Raw genomic sequence first — 23,018 nt, forward strand, 5'->3', positions numbered from 1 at the left:
ACATAAATCAGGACAGATTATTTCCCTTACGGTTTAGAATACTCCCAGATACTGCGAGCAGAGAAAGACAACAACAAGCAATCAAATTACCATATCCTAATGAACTACCATTTGTCAGCTGAGCTAGAGTGACTATTTCCTTGCATATAGCAGGTAAATACCAGAAAGACTTGAGGAAGGTGATTAAAGCCTGTATGTTTAATTCTGCATTTGCAGTATGCTGAGAGAATGCTGTCAACTACTCAAAGGTGGTGCTCTCCTTGAAATCTCCATCAGCTCCAACCTCATATCGTTTCCCTAGTTCACACTTTTATTTCAGCCTTTTCTAACCCTCCCAACACTAGCTATTTTGTCCAGGTCCTGCTGAATTGCCTGCTGACTTCTGAGTGCTGCAGAGAGCCCTGTTCATGAGCAATACAGGTTTCTGGACCACCATCCAGGGAGGTGGAGAGGCTTGCTGGTGTCCTAGGAAGCCAGAGAGCAGTCTATTCTCAGCTCTGCATGAGACATTGTGACATTTCTTATGCCTCATTTTCCCCTCGTCTGAATAGAGAATAACTTTGCAAAATGTCCTCAGACCATCAGTGGGAGAGTAAAATATGTAACACCCTGGGAGAAGAAGATGCACACAGATGACATCTTGAATGACTCCAGCATAGACATATTTGAAGCCTCGACTACTAAAAAAAACAAAACAAAAAAAAAAAACAAAAAAAAAACAAACAAACAAACAAAAAAAAATCCTTTCCTGTTCAATAAACTGTTAAGGGTTCAAAATAAATCGTTTTAGCAATTCAGGGTGCAATATTAGCTCAGATACATGAGTTGAATCCATATGGCATATTAACGATTCCCAGCAAGGAAACAATTTCAGGAGCTATTCATTTAAGCATTAGTTTTCATTCTATCTAAATACTTGAGGCAATAAAGGCTCCTATGCACCTAGTAAAACAGATGAGGAAATGGCACAGTATGAAAATCAAGAACAGGAGAGAGATGTCAGAGCTCCAAGGAACAGAAGGTAATATTTTTATTTTTTGTACTCTAGCTTTGTGGGCATGAAGGGGCATACACATAGCCTGTTTAGGTTTTCAAAGCCATATCCAAAGACAGAAGTTTGTATTCCCTGTGAGGTGGTGATTCAGAAGGCCAGAAGATTGCATGCCTAAAACATGGAAAGAGTGAATAATCCCCTCACCTGTAAAGCAGCTGGATTTGTCTCAGCACTGTCCCTTTAGATGCTCCACCACTGTTTTAAAACTCTGTACCAATCAGGAGAGAATCATAAGATTTTTTCCTAAACAGATGTGATCATCTGCTCTCACTGATGTCTGTGAAAACAGTGCACAGGTAGCACAACATACTTTGGTGGCAAACATTATGAATCTGATCTTTATGGAGATATATATTATAATAGAAAAGTTTGTGAGTGTTTTTGCATAATATTAATAGCAGCTGGATCAAACCAAGGATGAAGGCCAGCATTCCCCACTGAGACAAAGGGCAAGAGTGACCTGGAGCCATTTCATTTGATTACTATCACACCACCTCCCTAGTTACACCGGCACTGCACAGAAACTGAGGGTTTGTCCTGACTCCTGTCATCTGGCATTTGATTAGACTTAAGTGCTGCAATTGCCTTTCCAAAAAGACAGGCAGGAATAATCACACCTCTCTTCAGTAGGATGTATGCAGATTGCCAGGGAGTCATAGAGGAGATGCATCCCACTCCTATGGCAGAATCAACTAAATGCTTTACTTTGTTCAGCTTGCTGTTGAACCCTCCTATTTGGCCACATTCAGAGGCAGGTACCCAGATGCTACTACTTAAGGAACATATACCTACCATCTTTCCTCAAAAGGAACAGTAACAAATCTGAAAATATCCAAAAACTCTAAGGCTTTTGGGAAGCCTATAGTGGTAAATCTGGCACAGCTCTCTGAATGCAGTACTGCTAGTGCTCCGTGTCCTCTACCCTGACCCATTAGATGTGCTGTGCCCTTACCTGAGCTGTGCTTTGAATACCAGATACTTCTGGGATCAGCTTCGGTATTTTTCTTGTTCAAGCACCTCTGCAGCAATGCTTCCCTCAACAGTATTTCAGCCTTGCCGCAACCTAATCAGATTAAACCGATTAGCGCTGAGTTTCGCTAGGGTCTGTAGAAATTGGGCTTATTATAAGAAAATGCTAAGGGCCCCTGATAAGGGCTGAAACCTCCTCTGTCACCAGGAGGGATTAAAACCACTGAACATCCTGCAGAAATATCTGTCTACATTCACCCATCAAGTTATGGAGTAGGATGTGCATGTGGTACACAAGAGTCTAATAAATTCACTTGCAGCATCTTTAATGCTGTCATTGCAGGGTCGGGAAAAACATTTTATCAGAACATACTACCAGAAGTCTTAGAAGTCTTTTTTTTCCTTTTTTTTTTTTTCTTTTTGGTTTTGTTTTGTTTTGTTTTAAATATTCCCTGCAAATCGACAAAAATAACTACTCACAGCCACTGGAAAGGGTTTCCTTCAGGAGCCATGAAGACCTTTCATTTTTCTTTAAGGCTGAAAAGCTATCTGCACTGTCATCTTCATGGCCTATTTCTCGCTATCTCTACTCTGTCCACTCCTTCTGGGAGTCTTCCCTGCTTCCCTCCTGCAGATCTGGGCCCTCTTTGAATGGTCTTTCTGGTCTAGCAGTTAGGGGAGGAAAAACACGCTCTATTCTTCTTACATTTTCCCCTTCCCCACCAGCAGTGCTCCCATCTGCCCAGCAAAGTACCGATGTGGAGCTGCCCTGCATGTCTGGGAAGAGCTGCTCCTGTACCTAGTGCTGGTGGGAGAGGAGACAGGAGACCAGCCCTCCCTCATGGGGCTGCACTCACTTACCTCCAGCACAAGAAAGTGTCAAAGAACGTGTCCTGGCACCTCAGCAAAAGAGAGCAGCAGGGGCTGGGGACAGCTAAGCAAAGGGAACATATAGACACCCTGTCTGGTGGACAGGGTCATCCATACTAGTGAGATGGTGTTATTTTCACGGCAAGTTCAGCTGGCATCACCTTGCAGTGAATGAGTAGCTCAAATGCACACACACTTGCTGCTCTAAAAGCACCGTTTGCAGCACACAACAACCAGGAAGAATGGCCAAACACAGAGAATTGTGTTTGTCAAGACTGACTCCTTGCTGACTCTATAATGTTGTTCTTAACACTGTGGTTATGCTTCCAGGTCTTCCAGATTTAACTACATATGAGGTACACTACGTCATGCTCACATGAGACATATGGGCTTAAGACAAACAGACTTAAGACTCTCCAGAGCAAAGGTTACCTCTACAGCAGTGCTGATTTCTGTGTGCAGGTTTCTGTTCCCAGCTGACAGTTACAGGGATGTTGTCAGTGTATTCAGGCCATGAAAGCAAATATATATATACATAGAGAGAGAGAGAGAGATTTTTTATTTTTTTTAGTTGTGTTTTATTAAATATTGTACAATAAACCCAGTGTAGACTTACTGCCCCATACTGAAAGTTTTGCCTAAGCTTTAGAGATCCTATTGACAAATACAGCAAATGTGTTCATGCAGCAGAGGGTTAAGTGTTGTCAAAAGGAACATCACCTTCTAAGAAACTTTTACCCATAGGACTTGATATTAGTGGGGTTAAAAGGCGTCACAGGCTCTTGTGTCCTTTTTCACTTCCTTTGAGCCAAGTCATACATGGTGACAGAGCACTGAGCACGTTCGGTTCCATGAAACTCACTGGCTTGATTATATTTCTTGCTGAACTGAGTCATTTCTCAGAACTGTTAGAATTTCACAGGAACCCTGGGCACAGGGTTGAAGGGACCCGGTGAATCACTGACTCCAGCCTCCTCTTCTTGAAACTCTGCCACGGGAGCTCACACGAATTGCAAATTCAGGCTGTAAAATAGCAAGGTAGTTTGTTCCCCATGCTCTGTGGATACATCTTTTCAATATAGTGTTCTGATGGTTAACTGGTTCTGCTGTGTTTTTTTAGGAAGTTTTATATAGCATTTACTCTCTTTACAGCTCTACCTGCAAAATACTTGAAAAGATTCTCTGTTAAGACTGCCACAGTAAACCTGCTGACTCCATAATACAAATTCAAAGTAATTCCAGGCCAAACCTTTAATCAAAGAGACCTCTCTAAGCTTCTCCTCACCCGTATTAAAGAGATTTACAAAACTGTAAAGGAGGTTGGAGAGTTAATGATGTGCCATTTAAAAAGCCTCCATTAAGATTTGGGTATTTTTATCTTTAAGAAAAAAAAAGTATTTGCAGATTGTAACTCGAAGAAGACAATTATAAGAGCATTCTGAGAGTCTTTTCACTTGATCTATAAGGGGGAGAAATGGTACAGCAGAGTATAGGAAAGAAAATACACTGCCTAAGCCTTTTTCTTGAATAGGATCCTAACTAGCCACGTTGCAGCTGCACTGAAGTGTCTTATGTTCCTGTGATTTCAAGGGCCACATCTTCTGCCAAAGTGCGCTTGTAAGAAATTAAATGGTTTCTAAAGGAAACATTAGAGTAAGACAGATTTTAGATGTTCATTTTTACCCTGATTAGTGTCTGTGAAGTTCTTTTGAAAACTTTTGTATCAAACACAAATAGGAAATTATTGCCCAATTCAGTTTGAACTTGGGAAGGCTTCAGGAAGGAAGCCCAGTTACACACAAAAAGGGGTAAGGAGACTGTTTAAAAGGAGTGAGAATGCAGAAGAGCACTGAAAAAGAAAGGAAGTGGCAATCTTCCAACATGCTGTGCCTTGGACCAAATTACTTTCTGTCTAACATGATGAGTTGTTCACAGGCATGAATTATTCCCATAACCTTTTAGCTTAACCTTGGACATTAAGCTTCAAATCAAATGTAAGTAACAAATTAAGGGCTTGATCCTGTATTCCAACCTACCTTTCACTTCAAATCGAGGAGGGAGAATGACGTTGGGACCTATATTCATGTTGATAATGGTGGTATTTCTGATGGACTTCCAACCAGAAAAATCACCAGAGAGGAAAAGTCCTATAATTAGCCTAGCTACCCTGACAGACAGTTTGGGATCATAGAAGATGAAAAGGCAACATATCCATTGATCCCAATAACATCCGTGAACCTCAGAGTCAGACTTGCAAGATGGTTACTTGCATTATAAGCATTTCTGTCAACTTATAGCAATTTCTCAATTTCAAAGGGAAAGGAATTTAATCTCACAGTACTTTTTCAAAGTTAAAAGACTGCTCTGCTGTGCTGCTGTAAGTCAGGAAAATTCAGTACCACTGTAAAGGAAGTACTGATACTTCCATTAGAAAGACCTTGGGAACATACGAGATACATCTTTTACGGTTTTTTGTTTTTTTTTTGGTCATTAAAGCATGGAAAGAAGCAAAACAAAATACAAATACATGAAAAAAAAAAAAAAGTAATAATTCAAATAAGTAAGCTGTAATTGTGGGTATTCTGTTTGCTATTAGTAACAGGCCAAGCAAGCCTCTTAGTATCAACTTGAGTCGTATTGTTTAAAATCCTAAAATACTAGCAGTGTGAAAGGACTGACATCTTGCTGGCCCAAAGAGATGACTTCATTTTCAGATGTAGTCATTTGGCAAATTACTGTTGTCCCAAATAGCACAGCGTTACGGAGTATAACTACTAACTTTAATTTTCCAGGCTAGGAAACATAAAGCACAAACAGCTGCCATTAGGCACTGAGAACAAAGCAGCTTTGGTAGTTAAACCTCACTGAGCAAAAACCTGCCTGGATCTCCACGGAGTTTATATCCCCTTCAGAGGGGATGGAAAAAAAAATAAATCCAGGGAATAATCAGATGCAGGTGCAGCTGGAAATATGGGACTAACCATGAAACGGGACAAGTTTTTTAATCGGTTCATCCCACCATTATCTGGATTCTTCCTAGAGAGTTTTGCAGATTCTTCCTGGGGATTATTCCTAGTTTTGAATTTGCAATAACAGTTGTAACCCAGAGAAGCTCACTATAAGACATGAATGTCTCCATCCCCACTCACGGAGCCTGAGTTACACCTCAATCCATTTGCTTCAGCACCAACCTGTAGAAGGGTGAGCCACCAACTGCTGGCAGTCTTCTGCCTCCTTTTCTCTCTCATTCCACAGTCAAAACAAGCACTTCACCTAAACTACAATACATTTCTTTGGGTAGACAGGATCCCATTTTGACAAAGCCCATCAGATCTGTGTTACAGCCATGGAGTGTCAGGATCCGACTACTACGAATCCTTCCAAGTACATGGTGTAGTTCTCTTCCCATACATTACTTCTACAATCCCATTCCAATTACCACTTTCCAAAGCCTTTTTCTCATACAGTGAAGCCAGATAACACATGAGAATGCAGTGAAAATGTTTCTGTTTGATAGATGTTCAAGACCTGCTTTTGACAGTATAATTTTAACTGCTTAGGATTAATATCTAAAACTCATTCAGCACTAAGAATCCTCTTTGTTCCAATTGGGAAAAATCATGTTCAACTCCAAGATGACTAGTATCATTAAAATTCCATTTCAGAGAACTCCTGTTAAATGATAATTTTGCTCTTCAAATTAGAAGACAGGATTAATAATTGAATTCAAAGACCTAGTTATATATTTTGGTAGATTTGTTTCCTAATAGGAAGAACGACTTGAACAGAAATCCATTAAATCTTTTAGTATTCCCGTGCTAGTCTGATTCTAAGCTTTTCCATTAAGCAGCGAAGTCTTAATGGCATTAAACCACTTAAGCAGCAAAAACAGCACATAATTATCACTTTTAATTCAATCTTTTAGAGTGTGAATTGATCCTGTACATCACTGACAATTCACACTCCTAAACATATTTTTCTTTTCTTCCATAGCAGCCTCACAGCCTCTTGTACTGAGATAACTGACCCAAACATCCATAACTTGTTCTCATGAAAAACTCTTCAGAATAATGTGTAACAAAATTAAGCCCAGCTGAAAGAAGGCATAATAAAGAGCAACTGTTATTCTGGCCTTAAGGTAGATGTGTAGATGAGTGTGAAACTTGGGCACCATCATTCATGAGTCAGCTTATCAACAGCTGAAACTATGAGTGTGCTCTCATAATCATGGGCATGTTAAATATTGAACTTCTTTTTTTTTTAAAGTCCACATAAAGGATCGAGTGCAAGTAAGCTCTACTGAAATGAGGTGAGAACAGAGCAGACTATGAAGCACGTAGCATCCCCTCCACTAGTGCTCACTGCCATCCAGGCTGGCAGTGCTGCAGGGAGCCAGCAGCAGCACCTAGCTGTAGGCTCAGGGATCCCCCAGGCACATTTCTCCTGGTGCCCCCTCCTGTAAGATCAGGCTGTTAGCATGTTGGAGAGATTACCATAGCGCTAAGGAGCAAAGTGGCACCTTTGTATATGGAAAAGGTTTCCAAAAAGGACGATAAAACGCAAAGCTCAGGAGTGTTGTGGTTGTTGACAGCAGAGACTCTGCTAAAGGCTGCAGCACAATAGCTGCAGTAGCACAAGGCTGTGTGAGTTAGGAGTCTAGAAAAGCTCATTGTTTACAAACCAGACTGAAAGAAACCAGACAGCACACTTGTAGTGGCCAAACTGAGTACCCATGAAACAACACAGTGCTGTCAACATCTCTTTGAAAGGGAAGGAAGCTAACATCTGACATGACTGATCTCAGCGCAGCAATCTCAGATCCTCTGTGCCCTCCCCTTTTGCCTGCAGCCTGTTACTCCCTGCTCACATTGCACACTGTAAGCACTGTTTACATCTCTGCTTCACCATGTTATAAATGAGGTCTCAACTCAATCTGAATTTTGTAATATTTATAAAACAAATATTTATAAAAGGTATAAAAGCTATAAAAGGTATAAAAGGCAAGTAAACAGCGCTGGGTGTGAGGCGAGTCTACGCTCCACCAACACGCACACACGAACATCAAACATTCTAAATATACACAACATTGCTTTACATACTAAACTCGAGTATGCCTATACAATCAGAAAAGGTAACAAACAATCCTTTAAGTTCCATGACTTAACAGTCTCCATTTTCCATTCCTTTTCTTGATTACAAACAGTCTCCATTTTCCATTCCTTTTGAACAATATGTCTCACTTTAAGTTGTCAAGCAACTCGGTCTTCAGGCCTTATGTATCCCGTTCTTACCGGATCGAAGAAAAGCATTCCCATCTCCTTTTCAAGGCATATAGGCCTGGGTCAAAAGGCACATTCAGGTCAACAGGGGGCATATCAGCAAAAGCCTTCGATGGCTGTAGCAGCAGAGGGGCCGATGGTGATGGCGTAGCAGTCGGATCAGTAAAGGAGCCCGCAGCTCCCTCACTGTCTGGCAAACCACACGTTTCTGACTGTGGTCCCACATAGCTCTTTAAGGCCTCAGAGATTGCTCGCCAGGTGCCGAGCAATTCCACTGCAGCCTTGTCATTTTTAGTTGCAGAGTCCCACACCTTGACTTCAATTTGGTCCCATATTTCAGGCTCATGAACTGTCCAATTGTTAAGAAGGAGAATGAGCTGTAAGGTTACCAGGACAGTCTTTGTTCCTAAGGACATATGATTCCCCATAATGTGCAACTGCTTACCAGTGAGAGGCAGTTGTATGCACGGGTCCGCTTCTCTCAGCTCGAGCTTCTCTCCAGCTCCAGTGCGCCTATTTCCAGTGACTTTCTGTATGAGCTTCTCTGAGCAGTTTGCTGAGTTTGGCCGAACCTATCTTCATGAGGCAATCAAAGTGCCTGTTCCCGTCCTGGTCTCCATTCTGCCACTCTGTTCCTCTTAATTTCTTTTTCCTGCTTCTTTATTGATGTAACTTCACTGTGTTGCCTTTTTTATCTTGAGGGCAGGCTCCCCTCTTATACCCTTCTCTCCACAGCAGTTCTTTTCAAAACAACTTTTCATTGGTCAAACAACTTTGAATGTAACGACAACAGCAAACACCCAGAAACATCCATGCCTTAATGGCTGGAGAACAAGAGAACCATCTGGAGAACAAGGAACCTGAGACTGCATGGAGTCTCCTGAATCACCCTTCTTTGTTCCCTCTAAACTCTTTTATATTCCTGATGGTCTCATCATTAAGAGTCTAATGTTATCTCAACCATGGGGCTTTCCAACCCCCATGGCCACATTCCCAAATCTCCCCCTTCTTTATTAATATCAAACATTTTCTCAACACAAATTACCACTCCATATATAACAACCAGAAAGCATAAGGCATAAAGTTTCTGCATCTGATCACAGTTCCAGAGCAACACAATCCCCTCCTGGACAGAAATAGCTCCCTCTTGTTATATATGGAGTGGTAATTCATGTCAGAAAAGTGGTTGATATTAATAAAGAAGGGGGAGATTTGGGAATGTGGCAATGGGGGTCGGAAAGCCTCCTGGTTGATGATAACATCAGACTCTTAATGATGAGGTCATCAGGAATGTAAAGAGTTTAGAGGAAACAAAGAAGGGTGATTGAGGTGACGCCCTGCCGTCTGGGGTTGCTTGTTTTCCCCTCTGTTAAGGCATGGAAGTTGCTGGGGGGGTTGCTGGTTAGAACTGTTAACATTTATTGTTTAATGTTATATGATAATAATATTATTAGTGTGATTTCAAGGGTTAAACGCGGGAAAAGCAATCACGTTTTGTTGCTTTCGGGAACCTTGTGGTGAGCAGAGCATGTGCAGAAGAAGAGGGAGACAGTTGAAGCCACTCCTGCAGTCTGGAACAAAAGGTTGCTAATGGTGATGGGGAAACCGTGAGCCTTTCACCCACAACGACCACCACAAAGAGAATTATAATATGAAGTGGGGATAGGATATCCATATGTATAGGCGTACTCGGGTTTCTTGTAAATATGTAACAGCAATGTCCTATATATATTTGGAAAGTTCGACGGTGCATGTGCGAGTTGGTAGAGAATAGACTCCCCGCGCACCCAGCGCTGTTTACTTGCCTTTTATAAATATTCTTTTATGTTACTAAATTCAGAGTTGAGACTTCATTTATAACACTCTTTTTGGATCCTTACCTAGCAGGTAAAGATGAAGCAGTTTGTCCCCTAACCCCAGGACCAGGCATATAATGTTCCTGGTATATCTCCTCTCCACTAAATCACAGATCTACAGCCACAGAAAAGGGCCCTGAGTTGCTGTTCTAACATCATGAATAATTCTAGCTTGCTGCAAATATGTGTAGCTAGCAGACACATTTGTTTGGCCTCTGCACATACAGCTCAGGAGTCTCCTCCTTCAACATTGGTATAGGAAAGCAAATGTCTGCTTGGAGAATATGCTATTTCACAACCTCACTTTCCATGTCAGAAGAAAGTTTTAGTTCAAGAAAGCATCTCATGGAAGCTATTGACATTCAGACCCAATAAAGCTCTTCTATTTCCACCCTTCCTCTTCTTCCTCTTCCCATAATACAGTAACATCAACAGAAATTCACAGGTCTTTCCATCTACTAGCAATAACAATTTGCTATTTACTATAGTATATACCAATACTACACCATAAATACTTGTGTATCTCCAGGCAGCAGGTAACCAAACTGAGGCAAGATCTACAGGTCTTCTGACCCAAGGCCCAGAATTCCTGTAAGCCAAACCACAACCCTACCCGTGTGCTCAGGCACTGTTATAAATGAAGATACAACTCAATCTGAATTTAGTAATATTTATAAAAGGCAAGGAAGCAGCGCAGGGAGTCTACTCTCTACCAACACGCACACACTAACGTCAAACTTTCTAAACATACAGAACAATGCTTTTCCATATTAAACCCAAGTACAACTATACATATGTACAATCAGAAAAGGATTAATTGAAACATAAACATAGCAAAGTTTTCAGAATTCTGGCAAGTGTTTAACAAACAATCCTTTAAGTCTATTACTATTAATGTCCATGACTGGAGGAGCATAGTTGGAGATGGTAATCCTGGTTGAAGTGCTCCCATATCTTCCCTGATTTCATTAAATTTTCTCAGATCATGTAACAGTCTCTTGTTTTAAGTTGTTAAGCAACTCAGCCTTCGTTTTCCATAGCAGCGTCCTACACCTTGACCTCAATTTGGTCCCATATTTCAGGATCATAAACTGTCTGATCTTTAATAAAGGGAATAAGCTGTAAGGTTACCAGGACAGTCTTTGTTTCCAGGGATGTATGATTCCCCACAATGTGCGGCTGCTTACCAGTGAGGGGCAGTTGTGTGCGCAGGTCCGCTTCTCTCAGCTCGAGCTTCTTCCTAGCTCCGGTACACCTATTTCCAGCAACTTTCAGTACGAGCTTCTCCTGAGTTTGGCCAAACCTGTCTTCATGAGGTGATCAGTGTCCCTGTTCATGTCCTGGTCTCCATACTGCTAGCCTGTCCCTATTCAGTCCTTTTTCATTATATTGTGTTGCCTTTTTATCTTGAGGACTGGTTCCCCTCTTATACCCTTTGCCCCATATCAGTCCTTTTCAAAACAACTTTTCATTGGTCAAACAACTGCCCTGCAACAGCAAACACTCAGCAACTTCCATGCCTTAATGGCTGGAGAACAAGCAACCGGAGACTGCATGGTGTCTTCTGAATCACCCTTCTTTGTTCCCTCTAAACTCTTTTACATTCCTGATGGCCTCATCCTTAAGAGTTAGATGTTATCATCAACCATGGGGCTTGCCGATCTCCATGGCCACACTCCCACATCTCCCCCTTCTTTATTAATATTGATTTAAAGATCAAAACCGAAATTTATTTAAGTGGTATATTCTTTATTGCAGCGCTGGACGCACGGGGGATCCTTCCGCCTATCATGCATGTTTGAAGTGACAAACTATCTCATATTTATACAGCGAAACAATGAATATTCTATTAACGCCTATACATATTCATTACCTAACCCTGCCTACTCTCACTTCATATGCTAATTAGCTTACCAGTCCTTGCGCTTGCGCAAAGCCTTCCAAGAATTGTGGGCCACGGTCTTCGGGATGTGGGCAGTGGTCTTTGGGAGGAAGGCCGTAGGTCTTCCTCGTAATGCACTTTTCACCTTTGCTTAATCAGTTGTTTTACAAGCTGTAAAAATGCTGAGTTGGCTTTCGGTTTAACTGAGGGTCGGCAGATAACAGGAAGTCTCAGTTAACAAGACAAGACAATTGACTCAAGTTATCTCAAGTCTCAGCCTGACTAAAGGTTAACAGATACCAGGATGTTTTCAAATAACAAGATGCTTAAACATAACAGAAGGTCTACAGATAACAAGATGTCATTTACTTTGTCCTTGCTAACTTTTAACCACAAGTTTTATTCTATCCTAAAGTGAGTTTATACAATATCAATATCAACCATCTTCTTGACACCAATTATTATTCTATATATCACATTATTCTATATATCTGCTGAGACCATCATTTTCTGCAGAGGTATTTTTCCAAGTGCTAGGGGCTCAGACTGGCAAAAGCAAACTCCTTAAGGATGCAGCAAAATAACTTCATCACTGCTTCATGCATTTTATTTTAAAAGACTATTAAGAACCCATTCTTTCTGATAGAATCTTATTTTCATCACCACTTTTATCTTTCTTTGGGATCTTGAAAAATAAGATTTCTCTGCCTCTGGCTTTTTTTTTTTTCCCTGTCTGTTTCTACATGATCTATAATGATTCTTTTTTTTTTTTTCCTGTCCTTCCAAGAGAGATGGCATTAAATGGCTAGTTTGTATTCTCTTTCTGTTATATTTGCACATTGGAGCCATCCACAATGGTGTCAGCTCAGCTCTGGGCATTGTCTCTGTTAGTTCAATTCCAGCAGAATTGCTGCAGCTAGCAGGACGTTAGCATTCACTTGATTGATTTAGCATAGCCAGAAAATAAGATTATTTTTTTTCCATTCAGCTACACACAATAAAAACAAGAAACTATATAGCAGTCCAAAGTTGGTCAGTTCCTCCGGAGTCTTTTGCTTCTCATATATCTTCCTGTGCTTGAGGGCATCATTTAAATAATGGCTATTTCAATGCCAAGGCCTTCCTTGACAGTGCTCATGAATGAAAGAGGAGAGAAAAGTGATTTAAAACTATTGTTTAATACAGTTAATCACTTTAAAAGATTTAAAGGCTGAAAGAGTCCATTACGCATTATCTCCTATATAATACAGCCATAACATTTCAACTGGTAATTCTGGCATTTTGACCAACACCTGGAGAGAACATACAAATACCTCATCATGGAGTTTGAAAATAGTATCAAAAATAAGACAGAAATCTCTTGTTTTCATTAAAACTTTATTCCATTGTCCATTGCCTACTCCTGTGACAAAGTCTTTCTGTCAAATGTGGCTGTGAACACTCGCCTAAGATATAAATGACTTACAAAAAGTCCCTGTCCCTCCTTTCCCCCACCCATCTGGCTGGATGCTGCCTATCCTTGGTCTCACCACTTGGAGATACATGAAGTTAAGAGGCTATCTTGATCTCTTCACCAGCCAGGGGCTTGCTTAAAACTGACTGAGCGATCAGGGTCTGTTACCACATCACTCTTCAGCTCAGCCTGCATGGATTCCATTTTGAGTGTGAAATTTAACTGAAGACAAGGATGCAGGGCAAAACTTTCAGAAGAGGGAGCTAAATTTTGGCTCTGGAACCCATACTCCTCCAAAAGAAATACTGAGCTGGGAAGCTACCTGTGAAGTGAATGAAAATATCTGGCTTTTCCTACCTGCTAATTAGAATCTCCACCTAACTACTTTGAGATTTTTAAAACAGGGATTCCCAAACCTTTTCCAACAATCGGATCAGAGCCTTAGGCACATATGTTTGTTCAGTGTGCACTCTACAGGCTGAACTATAGAAAGTACGAGGTGTGTAACAGGACAGTAATAGCTGGCCTCTTCACAAAAGCCTCCATTGGGTTCTGTGGGAGTTCAGCTCTTCAAGATGAGAGTTTGTAAGCCTTGCACCATAGCCATGCGTGTCCTTCTCTTCTGATGGACTCAGGTGGACTGGTGTAACAAGTGGGTATGCCAGCAGCATGTTATAAATGAAGATACAACTCAATCTGAGTTTAGTAATATTTATAAAAGGCAAGTAAACAGCGCTGGGTACACGGGGAGTCTACGCTCTACCAATACGCACACACTACCATTGAACTTTCTAAATATACAGGACATTCCTTTTACATATTAAACCTAAGTATACCTATACATATGTAAGCCTATATATACGTACAATCAGAAAAGGTATCAACATAAACATGGTAAAGTTTTAAAAGGCAAGTGTTTAGCAAACAATCCTTTAAGTCTATTACTATTAATGTCCATGACTTGGGGGAGCATAGCTGGAGTTGGTAATCCTGGCTGAAGTGCTCCCATAGCTTCCATGATTTAACAGTCTCCATTTTCCATTCATTTTCTTGATTACAAACACTGGAGAATTCCAGGGCTAGTCATGGGAACAATATTTCTCGCTTTAAGTTGTCAACCAACTCGGCCTTCAGGCCCTCTGTATCCTATTCTTCCCGGATCTAAGGGAAACATTTCCGTCTCCTTTTCAAGGCCAATAGGGCCTGGGCCAAAAGGCATGTCCAGGTCAGCAGGATTGGTGGACGAGCCCGTAGCTCCCTCACGGTCTGGCAAACCACACATTTCTGACTGTGGTCCCACATGGCTCTTTAAGGCCTCAGAGACTGCTCGCCAGGTGCCAAGCAATCCCACTGCAACCTTGTCATTTTTCATAGCAGAGTTCCACACCTTGACCACAATTTGGTCCCATGTTTCAGGATCATAAACTGTCTGATCTTTAATAAAAGGAATAAGCTGTAAGGTTACCAGGACAGTCTTTGTTTCCAGGGATGTATGATTCCCCACAATGTGCAGCTGCTTACCAGCAAGGGACAGTTGTGTGCGCAGGTCCGCTTCACAGAATCACAGAATCACAGAATTTCTAGGTTGGAAGAGACCTCAAGATCATCGAGTCCAACCTCTAACCTAACACTAACAGTCCCCACTAAACCATATCCCTAAGCTCTACATCTAAACGTCTTTTGAAGACTTTCAGGGATGGTGACTCCACCACCTCCCTGGGCAGCCTGTTCCAGTGCCTAACAACCCTTTCAGTAAAGAAGTTCTTCCTAACATCTAACCTAAAACTCCCCTGGCGCAACTTTAGCCCATTCCCCCTCGTCCTGTCACCAGGCACATGGGAGAACAGGCCAACCCCCACCTCTCTACAGCCTCCTTTAAGGTATCTGTAGAGAGCGATAAGGTCGCCCCTTAGCCTCCTCTTCTCCAGGCTGAACAAGCCCAGCTCCTTCAGCCCCTCCTCGTAGGACTTGTTCTCCAGGCCCCTCACCAGCTTTGTCGCCCTTCTCTGGACCCGCTCAAGCACCTCGATGTCCTTCTTGTAGCGAGGGGCCCAAAACTGAACACAGTACTCGAAGTGCAGACTCACCAGAGCCGAGTACAGGGGGACGATCACCTCCCTAGCCCTGCTGGCCACACTGTTTCTGATACAAGCCAGGATGCCGTTGGCCTTCTTGGCCCCCTGAGCACACTGCTGGCTCATATTCAGCCGACTGTCCACCATCACTCCCAGGTCCTTCTCTGCCTGGCAGCTCTCCAACCACTCATCTCCCAGCCTGTAGCTCTGCTTGGGGTTATTGCGCCCCAGGTGCAGCTTCTCTCAGCTCGAGCTTCTTCCTAGCTCCGGTACACCTATTTCCAGCAACTTTCAGTACAAGCTTCTCTGAGTGGTTTCCTGAGTTTGGCCAAACCTGTCTTCATGAGGTGATCAGTGTCCCTGTTCCTGTCCTGGTCTCCGTTCTGCTAGCCTGTCCCTATTCAGTCCTTTTTCCTACTTCTTTATTGATGTCATAACTTCATTATATCATGTTGCCTTTTTATCTTGAGGACTGGTTCCCCTCTTATACCCTTTGCCCCATATCAGTCCTTTTCAAAACAACTTTTCATTGGTCAAACAACTGCCCTGCAACAGCAAACACTCAGCAACTTCCATGCCTTAATGGCTGGAGAACAAGCAACCGGAGACTGCATGGTGTCTTCTGAATCACCCTTCTTTGTTCCCTCTAAACTCTTTTACATTCCTGATGGCCTCATCCTTAAGAGTTAGATGTTATCATCAACCATGGGGCTTGCCGATCTCCATGGCCACACTCCCACATCTCCCCCTTCTTTATTAACATCAACCATCTTCTTGACACGAATTATTGCTCCATATATCACAAGCATCATAGAATCACAGAATGGCTTGGGTTGTAAAGGACTTAAAGCCCATCCAGTTCAAAACCCTGCCATAGGCAGGGATGCCACCCAGCAAACCAGGTTGCCCAGGGCCTCATCCGTCCTGGCCTTGAACACCTCCAGGGCTGGGGCATCCACAGCTTCTCTAGGCAACCTGTTCAGTGCCTCACCACCTTCTGAGTGAAGAATTTCTTCCTAACATCTCATCTAAAATCTCCCCTCTTGTAGTTTGAAATTGTTCCCCCTTGTCCTATCACTAAGGCCACAATGAAGTGTCCTTACAGCCATCTCTTCTGCAGGTTGAAGGTCCCCAGCTCTCTCAGCCTTTCTTCATAGGAGAGGTGCTCCAACCCCCTGATCATCCTCGCAGCTCTTCTCTGGACCCACTCTAACAGGACCCTTCTTGTGCTGGGGGCCCCAGACCTGGACACAGTGCCCAGGTGGGGCCTCACAAGGGCAAAGTCGAGGAGGACAAGCTTCTCAAGCTTGTCCAGGTCCCTTCATATGGTATCCCTTCCTTTTGTCGTATCAGTTGAACCACTTGGCTCGGTGTCATCTGCAAACTTGCTGAGGGTGCACTAGATCCCACTGTCTATGTCACTGATAAAGTTATTAAACAGATGGGTGATGTGATGACAAAAGTTCAACCATACCTCTGCACTTCTCGTAATTTCAAGTTTCTTTCCATACAGCCAAGAGCTCATCTGCTGTTTTAACTACCCAGAAACATCCACAATAGCTCATTTCTAGTTTTGGTTACCCTTCCTGAATGTTACCGCACTGCTCTAGCCCAGCTTCTCTACTGCACATGTAGTTAAGAGAGACTGATGCCTCTGCTTCCAGGAGAGTGGACAACAGTCATTTGTGATCATTAACAAGCAGTCACTGTAAAAGATGACAACTTGTGTGTCAGCTGAAACATTTTGTGTTAATTGGAACAAAGTTGTCAAATATGTTTTGATAATAGCCAACCTCTCATGGACATTTTGTACCACACAAGTGAGAACATAATGTCTTGATGTCTTTCCTTGGAGGCAAAAAAGAGCCTCAGAAGGCAGTGCAGCTACAGCCAGCGAAGGAAGACAAACAGAACATAGCAGGGGATCAGCTGTCTGTCAAGACAGGCAACAAGCCATGGAGCTCTTCAGCTCTGTCAGCAGTTTAGGTCCTGGCACAGGTCATAGGTTTCAAAAGCTGCTATTGTTGGAGAGCATGGTAAAGATACTGCAAATGATTGGAACATCTCAGTGGACAGCAAGCCAGTACTCAAAGCCAAAATCTGGCTGATATTCTGTGGGCATATGTGTTTCAATAAAAAACTAATGCACATCCATTTGCAGCAGTCTTGGAGGAGCCTGATCCTGCTTCAGTCCTTGTGGCTCATAATCCCCCTCGGCTTTCCTCCCGTAACTGCCATCTTAGGGCTGTGCCTTCCCTGTTTCTGACATTTGGCTAGTTCCCAGCCCATGGCAGAATGACTTTAAACATCCACCTCCTGCAGTTCTTAAAAACAGATCCTTGCAGTGATTTGGGGTGGTTTCAAGAGTACATGTGTGTCTGAATGATCTCTAATATAGCTCCAGAGGAACTAACAATGGCTGTGGTGAGATCTTATGCATTCCTATGCCTTTTTACTCCTTTTAACACCCAGCAAGAATTTCAAGCAACAGAGGAGCCAGAAGAGTCTTTTCAGGACTATAACATGCTTTATATGCCACTTAAACTTTCTCTTCACTGATCTGCTGCTGGATAAAGGCAATATTGAAAATATGTTAAAGTGACAGTCAAAATCTGTGGCTACATTAGTAGAGCCTTGTTTGTGATAGGCATTAGTAGAGCCTATCAGAGCCTTGGAAAAAAAACTCACTAAAGTCAAGCAGGAAAACAATTTGTTGAAACATCAGCTGAAGCAGCAAGTTGCAACTCATTCAAATCTCTCTGAAGAACGTGATCAAGCAAGTGCTGAAGCCCTGAAAACCACAAGGGATTCTGCAAACAGGAGATGTATAATACAAACTTTGAATTGACCTCCACTTTCTGCTGTGATAACCTCCTGAGAATCATCCTGCTTATACTTTAAAAGCAGCTGGGTAGGAGAATATGGGATGACTGATGTTTCTTTAGTCTAACAGGACTAGGAGAACATGCAAACTGACAGTATGTCCCTCTCTATTACAGTGTGTAATTAGGGACCAGTTCCACTGAACAGAGCCATTCTGGATATACAATGAACTAGCCAGAATAGCTCTTTTGTATTATTTTTTTTTTTACCCAAACCACAGGCAGTGGTTCCCCAAGCCCAGAAGAATCAAGCAACTGACATTCTTACATATATTTTTGGCAAAGATAACGTCTTGGAGTCTACAGCCAGTGGCCTATAAAGAAACTTAGCTGAATAGTGAGGCCTTGGTAGATCCCAGCCAGATGCCAGAGAATCCAGAGCAGCTCAGTTGTAAACAGACTTCAGTAAAACCCACTAAGTTTAGCCAGTCAGGGCTAAAAATGAAATATGCTTCTTACAATACAGGAAAAACCCATATGGGACTTTATCCTGATAACTAAGGGTACACTGCCAGCTGCTAATAAAGGGCCTTCAAGTCAGATGTCAATGGTAAACTCTTGAGAAGTGACATGTACAAAGGGATTCTGACATGCTTCTTTCAACCTGCAGCTCAGCAGCACTAACCACAAAAAAAAAAAAAAAAAAAAAAAAAAAAAAGGCTGCCTCTGAAAAATGTTTCTGCTGGTTTTTTTTGTTAAATTACAAATCCTGTGTGCCCTGGAAACCAAGCCAACACCGCTCGCAGCACGGGACACTTGGGGCCGGGCATTCAGTGAGGAGGGCACCAGGCTTGATCCTGGGCGTGGGTTGGGAGGGTTCCTCCTTTTCCTCCTGGGGCTCAGGAGGTGACCAGGGCGAGGGAACCGACCCCTCACGGGGGCGACCTTCGTCCGGCCTTCCCCACGCGGCACAGGGCCGCAGTGAGCGGCGGGTCCGGCAGGGGGCGGCCCCACGGCGGCGGGTGGTGCCTGGAAGGACTGCGCCGTGCTTCCGCCGGGGAAGGGGAGGGAAAGGGGAGGGAAGGAAGGGAAGAGAAGGAGGCCGGGGGCCGGGCGCAAGGTGGTGGAGGCGGCAGTGGTGAGTGGAGGCCGGGCCTGAAGCCGCGGCAGGCCCCGGGGAGCGGCGGAGGCTGCCCCGGAGGCGCTGCCCCGGCTGCCGGCGGCTCCTCGCAGCCCCCCCGGGGGCGGCACTGGGGGTCAGGCATGGAAAGAGCCGGTGGGGTGGGGGCTTGTCCCGCCCGGTACGCGAGGGGAGCGAGGCTGGATTTGAGGGTGGGGGATGGCAGCGAAAGGATGGGGAGTCTGCGGCGTAAACGTGCTCCCTTCGAGCTGCTGAAGTGTGCTTATTTTCTAGGGAAAATGGTTTCCGAAAGCAGTTCGTTCATTAAAGGTGTGGTGTTAGGAGGAGTCTTCTGCGTGCTGGTTACTCTTCTCGGGCATTTTAAGATGGGTCATGGGACTAGAGCACATCACCACGAGCACCATCATCTCCAGGCTCCCAACAAAGAAGATGTCTTGAATCTTTCCGAAGATGAGCGTCTGGAGCTCAGTCAGAGTATCCGTGTTTTTTGTATCATCCTTGTGAAACCTAAGGACCTTGGGCACTGGGCTGCAGTGAAAGAGACATGGAGCAAGCACTGTGACAAGGCAGAATTCTACAGCTCCGAGAACATCAAAGTGTTTAATTCGGTAGTCCTCGACACAAATGATATGTGGATGATGATGAGAAAAGCTTACAAGTTAACATATGAGCGCTACAAAGATGAATTCAACTGGTTCTTCCTAGCCTATCCAACAACATTTGCTATTATTGAAAATCTCAAGTATTTCTTACTGAAAAAAGACCCTACACAGCCTTTTTACATAGGCCATACTGTGAAATCTGGTGACCTGGAGTACGTAGATAGTGAGGGAGGAATCGTTTTAAGCATCGGATCACTAAGACGACTTTCCCGTATTTTTGAAGACACTGACAAGTGCCCAGAGCAGGGAGGTATGATTTGGAAACTTTCTGAGGATAAACAGCTAGCAGTATGCCTGAAGTATACTGGAGTGATTGCTGAAAACGCAGAAGACTCAGAAGGAAAAGACATCTTTAATACCAAGTCAGTCAACACTCTCATCAAAGAAGCAATGGCTAATCACCCTGAGCAGGTGGTAGATGGCTGCTGCTCAGACATGGCCATCACTTTCAATGGACTGACCCCCAACCATATGCACGTGATGATGTATGGTGTTTATAGACTGAGACCCTATGGTCACACTTATAATGATGCACTCATCTTCTTGCCACCTGAAGGTTCAGACAATGACTGATGTCTTTCAGAAAGGACACTGTGCTCATTGTACAGACACTCAATTTTCATATGTGGTGGTACTGGTGTACAGTTTTTGCAGAGAGATTTTAAAAGCTCTTAATTTTAAAAGGGGAAGGAGAATGTTCTTTCTTAATCTTTTATACAGAAATGATTGGGCTTTTTTGACAGTGCTAGAAAGAAATAAAGGACATGTTGATGTTTGTGATAAGAGGAAATGAAGTTTATATGGGGGTTGTATTATCCAACTATTTATTAATGAAAACTCAGAAGAACTTTAGTCTGTTACAAATATATTTTTGCAAGATTTTGATTATATCAATTCTTTCAGGCATTTCTCAAACATCTTTATATCTTTCTAAGCTGTACCAATAAAACTGGCCCCAGATTTAGTCTCAAAGACTATTAAGTGATTTCCTTTACTCTGAACTACACATCAGCTTGAGCTACACTGATTATGCAGTGCAAAGGGTGCAGTGCAAAGGGTACACCCATCACTTTATGTAGTCTCCTAACGCAGTAAGAAACTAACAGGAAGCAAACCAGCAAGAAAAGTCTATTAGGAATTTCCTGCAGAATAATAAGTGACCTTTGGACTGCCATTCTCAATCATACAAAAGAAAGAGATAACTAAATTTGAATAAATATTAACATGGCCAGGTAGCCTGTTAGCACAGGAGTAATTGCTCATTTAGAAGTATTTTATAAGCATATTTGAATAAAGGTTCTGTCTAGCAGCTTTCACTGTTAGTAGTGCTAATAGCTGTCAATGTAAATACTAACCAGCTTCCTTGTAAGTGGGAAGTACAGCTGTATTTACAGATATTTTTGAACACTAATATTCAGAAAGACCAATGTGCCTGTACACTCACCCTTTCTTTGTACATGATACAAAACAGCAATGTATAGAACTCTCCACCTTTTAAAAAAAATTAAGTGCACTTGAAATCCCAAGTTTTACATGTGCTACCTGGTTACAACTCCATTCCTGCACCAGTCACAGTTAGGTGGTAATAAATAATGATGTTTATGCCATTTAAAATTCACTTATCTGACCCAGCCATTTCAAGACTTCAAGTAGCACAGAGATGCAATACCTACATCTAGCACAGGCTTTACTGGTAATAGAGTTACCTATAAAAGAGGTATTAGGTGAGGACAACTTTCTTTTGACACAGCATTTGGAGTATTTCATCCTATCCTTAGCCACGGTAAAGGAGAACAGCTGATATGAAGTAGCGGACAGATATGAAGTAGTTGTTTCACAACAGGTACTTCAGAGCTCATGATAGTAGCAACTTCTTTTGTGCACTGAGCATCATTCAGGTCCTTGATTTTTTATTTTTTTGTAATAACAGGAAGAAAACTGCTCAGACTCCAGGCAAACTATGACAGCTCAGCTGTTTCAGAAGGCACACCTTACCTCCAGAGGTCAACTGACAGCAAGACAAGCATGCACATAATTGCTGCCCAAACCTCCATACAACTGAAATTACTGTTTCTAACAGCTTTCAGTATATTTCATATACAATTCAAGTATGACTTCACTTTTATCTTCTTACAGAGTGCTATTCAAAAGGCTGGGTCCACAGTTGGGTATACTCTGAAACAAAACCTGACAAGGTGAAAAATAAAATTTTGATTTCAAAAGATGTTTCTAATATCAGAAACAACTGTGATCCCAATACAACAGCAGCACTCCGAGCAGGTCAAGAAAAAAAAAAAAGGCATTAACAATCCAGACCAGAATATACCTCATTTGTCCCAGATTTGAGAGATGCTATAGCAGAACAGGGGGAGGAAGGGACAGAAAAGACAGAAGAAGAAAAAGCAAACCATAGAATACATGCTAGTTCACCTTATACACAGAAGAACCACTGAGGCACAAACTGATTCCTGTTATAAATACACTAGTTTCTCATTTGTGCTAAGTCTTTGGTATGCATAAAAACATCTGCTATTATTCTAAAGGGACTGTGTGAGGTTTGACCAAACTTTGTGCAAAATGTTAATCATCTCATTTTTTGTATTCCTACATAGTTTCAGACATACCCTGTAATTTTCAAGAGTAGCCTTCTTGCAAATAACTTTACAGAAGAAATCTAGAAGTAGCACATGTTAAGTAATACATTTTCTCGCATGTTGTGTTTTAACTTCTGAATTAGATTGAGAACACCTCTGCCGCTATCTGCTGTAAAGGTCCCAGAGTGCAGAAATTAAACATGCAGAACAGCACCGAGACAACGTACTGCATACAAAATTAAGCTCTAGGATTAATGAAATATAAGTGTTAGAATAGAGACTTGAAATATTAATAAATACTTCCAGAGACAGAGTTATCAGCAGTAGACCTTGGTTTCCTTAGTTTATTAAATAATTCCAT

At 42.4% G+C, this 23,018-nt stretch overlaps 1 protein-coding gene across 1 annotated transcript; it reads left to right on the forward strand.

Moving 5' to 3' along the window:
- Window positions 1-19,257: 19,257 nt before the first annotated feature.
- Window positions 19,258-22,389, forward strand: C1GALT1C1 (C1GALT1 specific chaperone 1). The gene is made up of 2 exons (XM_068696926.1): window positions 19,258-19,398; window positions 19,675-22,389. Exon 2 carries the CDS (start codon window positions 19,680-19,682, stop codon window positions 20,634-20,636), a length of 957 nt encoding a protein of 318 aa, XP_068553027.1. The 5' UTR covers window positions 19,258-19,398; window positions 19,675-19,679; the 3' UTR covers window positions 20,637-22,389.
- Window positions 22,390-23,018: the final 629 nt, after the last annotated feature.

Source organism: Anas acuta, chromosome 13 (assembly GCF_963932015.1).
Source record: "Anas acuta chromosome 13, bAnaAcu1.1, whole genome shotgun sequence".
Lineage (NCBI taxonomy): Eukaryota > Metazoa > Chordata > Aves > Anseriformes > Anatidae > Anas > Anas acuta.